This window comes from Clinocottus analis, unplaced genomic scaffold (assembly GCF_023055335.1).
Source record: "Clinocottus analis isolate CAN_PGR_092001 unplaced genomic scaffold, fCliAna1.0.p SCAF_11, whole genome shotgun sequence".
NCBI classification, from domain to species: Eukaryota; Metazoa; Chordata; class Actinopteri; order Perciformes; family Cottidae; genus Clinocottus; species Clinocottus analis.
This window is the reverse complement of record NW_027175832.1, coordinates 361799-371798: the sequence shown is the minus strand read 5'-3', so window position 1 is coordinate 371798 and position 10000 is coordinate 361799. Positions and strand designations below refer to the sequence as shown.

The 10000-nt window shown below is 49.6% G+C and overlaps 1 protein-coding gene across 3 annotated transcripts in view; it reads right to left on the bottom strand.

Annotated features, from left to right (window-relative positions):
- tnr (tenascin R (restrictin, janusin)) overlaps window positions 1–10000 on the bottom strand; it is a 59906-nt gene that overhangs the window by 39906 nt on the left and 10000 nt on the right. For all 3 annotated transcript variants that reach the window (XM_068605407.1, XM_068605424.1, XM_068605416.1), the window contains exons 5-10: window positions 9730–9892; window positions 8560–9036; window positions 5265–5384; window positions 4999–5142; window positions 3876–3991; window positions 379–529 (exon numbers count right to left, since the gene is read on the bottom strand). In XM_068605407.1, the coding sequence (XP_068461508.1) occupies window positions 379–529; window positions 3876–3991; window positions 4999–5142; window positions 5265–5384; window positions 8560–9036; window positions 9730–9892 (1171 nt within the window). The remainder of the gene's footprint in view (window positions 1–378; window positions 530–3875; window positions 3992–4998; window positions 5143–5264; window positions 5385–8559; window positions 9037–9729; window positions 9893–10000) is intronic.

The window sequence follows — 10000 nt, the reverse complement described above, 5'->3', positions numbered from 1 at the left end:
CAGGATGAACAAAGAGCTGACAGGAAACTGATGGTGTTTTGACTGAAGACATCAAAGTTTGAATTGTTATGGACGAGCTTTAAATGAGTCTCTCACAGCTGTGACAGGGTGAGAGCGTGAGAGGGTGAGGAGACGCCTCAGGTGTTGCTATTGCAGTGTGATCAGTCGTCTGCGTCCTCCTCAGGCCACACCTGTAACTTGTCTTCTGAAACTTGGTTTGAAAGTATTTCATATTAAATGTTTTGGACTGAAAGAGCAACAATCACTTCTCTATGAACACATGACTCACTGAATGTACTGTCTATACATCTGATGAATGACGGACATAAACACATGTGACATCCTGCTGTGAGCTCCGTTACTGATGTCAATGCCTACGTGTTGTGACGGTGGCGGTGACCGGCTGGCTGCGGCCCTGGTCCCGCAGCGCCACCAGGTTCACGCTGTACTGCTCGCCCGGCCTCAGGCCCGTCTGCAGGAAGGAGGTGATGGTGCTGGGCAGCTGTGCCGTCATCCCTCCATCGTTGTCCTGGAGGTTCAGAGGGAGGAGAAGCTGTGAAGCCTGTTGGCATTTTGGAGTAAACGCAGCTTCTGAGGTTCACGCAGGGATCTGGCAGGTGAAACTATTCACAATATGACATGAACACTCTGCAGGTAAATTACATGCAGAAGTTTTCTGCACTATGTATTTGTTCTACAGATATGGAACATCTTTTGGTTGGTTGAGCACATTACGCTCCCAAAGCGTGCAGCGTGCCGTACGAGTGCTGCAGTGCTGTTTCTCAGGACGTGTTGTGCAGAGGCAGCACTCTGGTCCTCTCCAAAGAGCTGTCACTCATCCATATGGAGCGCCTGCGACTCCCAGCTGTTCTCAGAGAGCCGGGTTGCACGAGCGCTTCCTGCCGACAGACAGATGTTTCACTGCTGCTCCACGAGCCGGCGCTACGACGGCGTGAGAACACGACACGGAGCAGCTTGCTGCTTCCCTGAATCAGAACTGTAATTAGAGACGTGATCCATTTAATCACCTCGGCTAAATTAGCAGGGTGGGCAGCAACACACAGAGGGAACGCTCCAACAACAACTGGTCCTCCATCTCAATAACGATGCAGACAGAGGCGACGCTCGACCCAACCAGTCAACAGCAGAGCATCTCTGCTGCTCCTGAAGCATCTCTGCTGCTCCTGAAGCATCTCTGCTGCTCCTGAAGCATCTCTGCTGCTCCTGAAGCTTCTCTGCTGCTCCTGAAGCAGAGAAGCTTCAGGAGAAGCATCTCTGCTGCTCCTGAAGCTTCTCTGCTGCTCCTGAAGCATCTCTGCTGCTCCTGAAGCATCTCTGCTGCTCCTGAAACTTCTCTGCTGCTCCTGAAGCATCTCTGCTGCTCCTGAAGCATCTCTGCTGCTCCTGAAGCTTCTCTGCTGCTCCTGAAGCTTCTCTGCTGCTCCTGAAGCATCTCTGCTGCTCCTGAAGCATCTCTGCTGCTCCTGAAGCTTCTCTGCTGCTCCTGAAGCATCTCTGCTGCTCCTGAAGCATCTCTGCTGCTCCTGAAGCATCTCTGCTGCTCCTGAAGCATCTCTGCTGCTCCTGAAGCTTCTCTGCTTCTTTCTAAAAGTAGTGAAACTACTTCTCCTGTGATGTACAAATGATGCACACAAGGAAACATAAAAGACGACGCTGACAACTTTTATAACTACTACTATTGTGTTTAGCTGCTCTACCACCTCTGTGCTGCAGCTCTGTGCTGCAGCTCTGTGCTGCTGCTCTGTGCTGCAGCTCTGTGCTGCAGCTCACCTAAAACAACACTTAAACATCTTGTGGTTGTACTTTCACCTCTTGTTTCTGCCACAGAGCGGCGGCTGAACACCAGGACGTGACGACTAAACGCTGAACTCAGGCTTCGACCCCAGAGGTGACGTCATCGTGGCTCCGCCCACTTATTAAAAACTGTTTTCTGGTTATTTGTCGTCTGCTGCCATTTAATACGAATATGCTTCTTTTATCTGTTTGATCAAATAAAAATCTCTCTCTCTCCTTTTCACTTCTGTGTTTCTTTGAACAGGCCGGTGCTTTCATCCTTTCATGCTTTCATCCTTTCATCCTTTCATGCCTGCTTCCATTACAAGATTGTCAAAATTCTCAATCCCCATCGCTGGATTAAATCCACGAGGGGGGGGGGGGGTAATGTGATTTCCCTCGGTGCTGCAGTCAGGGAGCAAACACAAAGAAAGATACTGAAGAGGACGGAGAGGAGGAGGTGAAGGAGAAAGGAAAGGACAGAGGGAACCGGAGAGGAAACAAAAGGAGATTTCAACCGAGATGGAAAGAAGAAACAAGAGATGAGGAGAAAAGGAAGAGGGGAGAAGAGAGACACTAACGATTGGGAGGAATAGAGACGAGGGCGAAAAGCAATTACACAAATTAGGAAGTACACGGTTTTTTCTAAAATTCAGAAATAATAAGATGGATGGACATCACAGAAAAAAGCATCTTAACATCAGATTCGAGTCCGGACCAAAAGACCCCCGAGAACTTAAAGAGAAAACCAATTACTGAGAGCAGCGAGCGCCTCAGTGTGCTGAAGGAAAAGGTTTTGCTTTCTGGCTTTGAACCGGCCGGCGATGGTCTCACTGAGGGTTAATCTAAAAAGGGCTTAATGGCTCATCCGGCTAATAGCCAATAAGCTGAAGACAAGCGGCTCGCCTGACTCGGTCTGGCTTCAAGTGGAGCCAAACCCAAGAAAACCTGAAGCATCCGTTATTTCTCCTCCGGTTTTCTACAGACATTCAAAGTCATTTACAGTTTGTCCTCCTGTTCATGTCACACACAAGGAGCTGTGTGCTCCTCACCTTGAGCTGACAGCAAACAGACACTGATGCTGAGAGCCTCCTGAGTCTCCTGAGTCTCCTGAGTCTCATGAGAGCCTCCTGAGTCTCCTGAGAGCCTCCTGAGTCTCCTGAGAGCCTCCTGAGTCTCCTGAGAGTCTCCTGAGTCTCCTGAGAGCCTCCTGAGAGCCTCCTGAGTCTCCTGAGAGTCTCCTGAGAGTCTCCTGAGCCTCCTGAGAGTCTCCTGAGAGTCTCCTGAGTCTCCTGAGCCTCCTGAGTCTCCTGAGTCTCCTGAGTCTCCTGAGTCTCCTGAGAGTCTCCTGAGAGTCTCCTGAGAGTCTCCTGAGAGTCTCATGAGAGTCTACTGAGAGTCTCATGAGAGTCTACTGAGAGTCTCATGAGAGTCTACTGAGAGCCTCCTGAGAGTCTCCTGAGAGCCTCCTGAGTCTCCAGAGAGCCTCCTGAGTCTCCTGAGAGTCTACTGAGCCTCCTGAGAGTCTACTGAGAGTCTCCTGAGTCTCATGAGAGTCTCCTGAGAGTCTCCTGAGTCTCCAGAGAGTCTACTGAGAGTCTCCTGAGAGTCTACTGAGCCTCCTGAGAGTCTCCTGAGCCTCCTGAGAGTCTCATGAGCCTCCAGAGAGTCTCATGAGTCTCCTGAGAGTCTCCTGAGTCTCATGAGAGTCTCCTGAGTCTCCTGAGAGTCTCATGAGTCTCCTGAGAGTCTCATGAGTCTCCTGAGAGTCTACTGAGAGTCTCCTGAGTCTACTGAGAGTCTCCTGAGAGTCTCCTGAGTCTCCAAAGAGTCTACTGAGTCTCCAGAGAGTCTCATGAGCCTCCAGAGAGTCTCATGAGTCTCCAGAGAGTCTCCTGAGTCTCATGAGAGTCTCCTGAGTCTCCAGAGAGTCTCATGAGCCTCCAGAGAGTCTCATGAGTCTCCAGAGAGTCTCCTGAGTCTCCTGAGAGTCTCATGAGTCTCCTGAGAGTCTCATGAGTCTCCTGAGAGTCTACTGAGAGTCTCCTGAGTCTCCTGTGGTTCCACTGGGTCCAGCTCACCTTGGGGATGAAGCTGATCTCCCATCCATCGAAGGAGTAGTAGAAGGGCAACCACTGGACCTCCACGGACGTCTCCGTGATGAACTTGAAGACTAAGCCGTCCGGATTGGAGAGATCTGGAGAGGCAGAGTCGTGTTATTGTCCTTCAGCGACCTCACGGGCCATAAATCAGGACTTCCTCTCCTGCTGCAGGTGACCAGGGAACCTTTCCTCTCACATGGTTCTGTTCTTCTTGCTCTTTATTCACCTGCTATGATTACCATGATGCTGCACTGAACGTTTGACAGGTTGATGAACAAAACATGCTGCTTGTATAAAATGATGAATATCTAACTAAATAAAAGAAAACTGATCAACCAGCAGTTTTGTTTTCTGCACAGTGCGACATGAGGTCATTAGTTTAAAATAAATGACTCGTATTTAACAAAATGCTAAAATTACTTTTTCTACAAGCAGCCGTGTCCTCATAAATCTTTCCAGATAATCAAATACTACATTTCATAATTAAGTTTAGCAAAGACAACCCAACAAATCATATCACACATGAAAAATGGTTGCAGAGAACTTAATTGCCCGAAATTTACTTTATAACTCCAAACTCTGCTTTCTCTGAAATGAAAGTCACTTATCTGTGAAATGGAGGATAATTTCACTGAAGAGATGGAAAAAGTGTGCAGCCGGATGACGGAGAGAGGAAACAATATTCTGCACGGCATAAAGATATTTGATGTATTCGAGGGTTTTTATACTCTGATACGCATCAGAATACTACGTTTAACACGGTCCAGGAGGTACTTCAGAAGTGTTGGTATTGTGTGTGTGTGTGTGTGTGTGTGTGTGTGTGTGTGTGTGTGTGTGTGTGTGAGCGACATGGAGCAGGTGTTACTCGTGGGCTTCATAACCAGCACTAAGGAGCAGCTGCTATTCTCACTCTATTGACACTGAAACATCTTCTGGAGGTTTTTACCACACAAAAAGAAGGTGAGAGACAGGATGTGTGTGTGTGTGTGTGTGTGTGTGTGTGTGTGTGTGTGTGTGATGCTGCAGGTCAGGAGCCAACATGGCCTCGGGGAAACGCTTCAGGGCTCCCATGAGGACGTTTTGTGAAAACGAGCTGACTCACAGGTGGACACGGTGACGCCGGCGGGGACGCTGATGCTGTTGTTGATGACGGCGAACACGTTGATGTTGTACTCCACGCCGGCCTCCAGGCCCGAGATGGTGCAGGCCGTGGTGTTGCCTGGAACCCTGATCTCCAGCTGCACACCTGACGGAGAGACAGGTGCAGACGCCGATGAGACGCTTTGAACCGACACTCAGATCTCCTCTGCAGGTGCAGCTGCACACACACACACACACACACACACACACACACACACACACACACACCTCCCGGGCTGCTGGGCGTGTAGGTCACCAGGAAGTCCGTCAGCACGGCGGAGCCGTCCCACTCCACGTCCACGGAGCGATCCGTCACGCCTCGCACCTTCACGTCCAGAGCCGGCGCCACTGTGGAGACAGAAAACACCAACCATGAGTCAAGCCTGGCTCCTGTGTGTGTGTGTGTGTGTGTGTGTGTGTGTGTGTGTGTGTGTGTGTGTGTGTGTGTGTAAGGATATCCATAACATGTAACCACTGTATCACCTTCAGAAAGACGTTAGTGTACTGCACGTGTCTCATGAGGATCACACATTGCAGTGAGCCATTACATTACAGAAGTTCTTCACATCTTAGTTTGTTTTATTCTCACACAACAGACAGCAGCTCACATCACACAACCCTGCATACACATGTGCAGCATCAGGACATGCAAAAGCGACTCGTTCCTCTGGTCCTGCTGACCAGAAGCTGACGGGATGAAGCCTCGCGCTGAAGCTCAGGAAGAGTCGTCCTGAGCGCTCGTGGGCTGCAGCCAGCGAGGCGTTCAGGGTCTCTGGGCTTTGCTGCGCTTCAGAGGAAACTACTCAAACCGAGGGAATATGTGTTTGACTGTGTGTGGGTTCAAACCCAGCACACCACTGGCTGGTTGTAGATCTGCATAAACCAGCAACACACTGATCGATGGGGAAAATGACAACAAGGGAAATAACCAGCAACACACCTCAACTCCACCACAGGCAGCTCGGCACCGGCGATAACAGTTTAAAATGTTCCTGCAGCCCGAACAGAGGAGCACGGAGGAAGTAACCAGCGTGTGAATGTGTGAATGTGTGTGAATGTGTGAATGATGTCATGTGTGGAGTGAATGAATGATCAAAGTACCTCAAACTATCACAGCGCTACGGCTTTTCTACATTATCTCTCGTATTCAAAAGTCTGCAATCTTTAAAACAAGAGCACGAGAAAGACGACGTGTGTTCACACGAGAGAGAAGCACGTCGCTCACTCTGAAGAGGAGAGCGACCACGAGCCGAGAGCTGCTGCTGAATGCAAACCAGGAGCATCAACAAGAGTGTGTACAGCTCCCACTGCCAAAAACAACAAGGAGGAAGAGGAGGAGGAGGAGGAGGAGGAGGAGGAGACAAGACAGAGAGTACCGGCAGTTTGAGGAAGACGAGGCGGCTTCACCGCCAGCCAGAGGACAGAAGACACGAAGACGAGCTGAGCCCCAGGAGAGGAAGAGCATAAAACGACAGATAACCGAGAGAATGAGGACGAAACCGTAAAGAGAGCCAGAGAGGGGATTAAAGTGAGTGTGATGGTGTGATAAACAACCCCTCACCCTCTGCACATATTTATATGTATATGACGCAGGCCTCCACAGCACACGGCTCCTCGGGGAGCTTTTGGACTCCGAGAGCTGCAGCCACGTTCACAGCGACGCTGCAGCGACGCTGCAGCGCTCAGTTAGCACCATTCATTCATCAATTAACCTGAGCTGCGTCTCCTTTGTGACGGGAAATGAAACGAAGGAAAAACAATCCACAGCGTCAGAAAGGAGAGATTGGATGAGCTCGTGCACGAGGCTGAGAGACTTCAGCGCCCAGAGAACCTGAAGGACCAACTCTCAAGACGACACTTCTCCAGGAGCAGGAGGAGGAGGAGGAGGAGGAGGAGGAAGAGCAGGAAGAGGAGGAGCAGGAGGAGGAAGAGGAGGAGGAGGAGGAAGAGCAGGAAGAGGAGGAGCAGGAGGAGGAGGAGGAGGGGGAGCAGGAGGAGGAGGAGGAGGAAGAGGAGGAGGACGGGGAGGAGCAGGAAGAGGAGGAGCAGGAGGAAGAGGAGGAGGAGGAGAGGGGGGGCCTCTTCATGAAACATGCAACATGACATCTCATGACTGTTGAACCAATAAAATCAACGTCCAGCAGGTCATTTGAATGCAGATCTGTTGTTGACTCTATTGTTGACTCTATTGTTGTCTCTATTGTCTCTATTGTTGACTCTATTGTTGATTATATTATTGTCTCTATTGTTGACTCTATTGTTGACTCTATTGTTGACTCTGTTGTTGACTCTGTTGTTGACTCTGTTGACTCTATTGTTGACTCTATTGTTGACTCTATTGTCTCTATTGTTGTCTCTATTGTTGACTCTATTGTTGACTCTATTGTTGCCTCTATTGTTGACTCTATTGTTGTCTCTATTGTTGTCTCTATTGTTGTCTCTATTGTTGACTCTATTGTTGACTCTATTGTTGCCTCTATTGTTGTCTCTATTGTTGACTCTATTGTTGACTCTATTGTTGCCTCTATTGTTGACTCTATTGTTGTCTCTATTGTTGTCTCTATTGTTGTCTCTATTGTTGACTCTATTGTTGTCTCTATTGTCTCTATTGTTGACTCTATTGTTGTCTCTATTGTCTCTATTGTTGTCTCTGACTCAGATGAGGTCACAGAACACATTTAACCTACTTCATGAAGTGCATATTTTAATTATTATATGTATAAACAAATGCATGAATTAGTTCATCGTCAGAATCCCACAGATTGACTTCATTCCTGACTGATCAGAGTCATTAGCATGTATTAGCTTGTGTTATTGATGCATTGACACGTGATGTCCATGGAGACGAGCCACGCTGACGCCTCAGTGTTGATTCACTAGAAGCAGAAATACACTCGAATTGAATGTTATTGAAGTTATTTTACAAGGTTTTTACTCCTGTGTGTCATCAATCTTAGTATTTCTAAATTAAAAGACACCTTTGGACCAAGTAGCTTCATGAGCACGTTCATGCAAATACATGAAGCTCTTAATCTATTTTGTCATCAATATTTTTTTTATTACTTTCTTTTTTGGTTCAGAATTCAGACTGACTCGTGTTATTCATCCATCTTCCTTTAAAGCACTCGGAGCTGCTTTTCTTTTCTATAATTCCTCCCACGCTGCAGGTTAACCGGATAGAAGACACACTTCTAATTATACTCTCAGGAGTTTAATCTGAAGTGTGCTTTCAATGTCAGCAGCCAAATGAAGCTCAGAGAAAGAGCCAGCATCCTGAACACAGGAAGAGTCCACAATACAGTGAAAGCTCTCAGTAATGAAGACGCTCCGACGCTGCAGCAACCTGCAAAGAAACCTGTTGCTCTTCACACCAGAAGGGTGTGAGGAGCTGTGAGTCTTCAGGCTGGATCTCTGCTCTGATACCGACAGCAGGAGCTGCAGGACAGGAGCTTCTAACCCTTTCAAACTCCTTTCAGAGCTTCCAGAGGCGACCCGATCAGAAGCTGAAGAGGGAACCGCCTACCAGAGTTGCAGTCGTCTCCCGCGAAGCCGTCCTGGCAGACGCAGAAGCCGTCCCTGCAGACGCCCTTCCTGCTGCAGTTGTTGGCGCAGTAGACCAGCGAGCAGTCCTCCCCCACGTAGCCGGGCCTGCAGCGGCACGTCCCGTTGGAGCAGAGGCCCTGGTCCGAGCAGTCGTTCAGACACCTCCCGACCGCGCAGTCCTCTCCGGCGAAGGACTCCTCGCACACGCACTCGCCGTCGATGCAGAGCCCGCGGCCCGAGCAGTCCGACGGGCAGCGCGGCTCCGAGCAGTTGTCGCCTCCGAAGTCGCGGTCGCACACGCACTCCCCCTCCAGACAGGCGCCCCGGCCCGAGCAGTCGTCCGGGCAGCGCGGGTCCGAGCAGTTTTTGCCGGCCCAACCTTCCTCGCAGACGCAGCCGCAGAGCTCGAAGCTGAAGCTGCCGTGGCCGCCGCAGCCCGGCACGAAGTCCAGATGACCTGCAGGAAGAGAAGGTTCACTTTGTTATGTGACGGCTGGATCCAGAAGACGACGACGCAATCACAGCTGTGGCGCAGGAACATTACTGTCATGTCTTGTATTTTAATAAACGCGGAGACGTGGAATCCAATCCTCTTTATGTTCACATTTGGACTGAGTGCTGTCGCATTTTGTGCATTTCCATCTCGCCGGCGTCCTCCAGCTGATCATTTCATCCTCATTGTGATTCACATGGTGGCTGCTGCAGATAATCATATTCCCACTGAGGAGACGGAGCGTTTCCACAAAACAGTTGAATGGGGTGACGGTGTCAATGGAGCAGATCCTTTAACCGTAACATAACCTCTCACTCTCTCCCTCGTCCCTGGTGTGATAATAGCAGCGTCTCCTGAATGGTGAACTAAATGTGTGGCGGCGTCTCCGTTCAGACCCAGACCCTCCAGAAGATCATCCTGTCTCCTCTTCACAGGAGAAACAGGTCTTTTTCTACCTTTTACGAATCTTAAACCTTATTTTTCTCTCTTCTCACACTTGAGTCTGTTTTGAAAGCTTTTCTCGCAGCTTTTTGTATCTTTGCTTTCAGACGACTAATGGCTGAACCAGAAGGTTCTTTAGTGGGAACACTGTCAGTGAAAGGGATGAACAAACCATCCAGCTCCACCTGGTGCTTGTGGTCCTTCAGCAGCACTCACCCATGGCGGCGCTCTCCCCGCAGCATCCAGACCCACACTGAGCTCTGAGCAGCGACACCTCTCTCTCCAGCATCTCCACCCGGGTGGCCAGCTGCTGGATGGTGGTCGTGGCCGTGCAGCCGCACGCCGCTTTCGGGATGTTGATACGGTGAGTGAACGTCACCTGAAGAAGAATGAGAAGAACCGTTTGGTTAAGACGAGCACGCTGGCACAGAACGGGATTAATGAAGCTTAGAGGGTCAGTTATTCCAAAGGTATTCACAATAGTTTG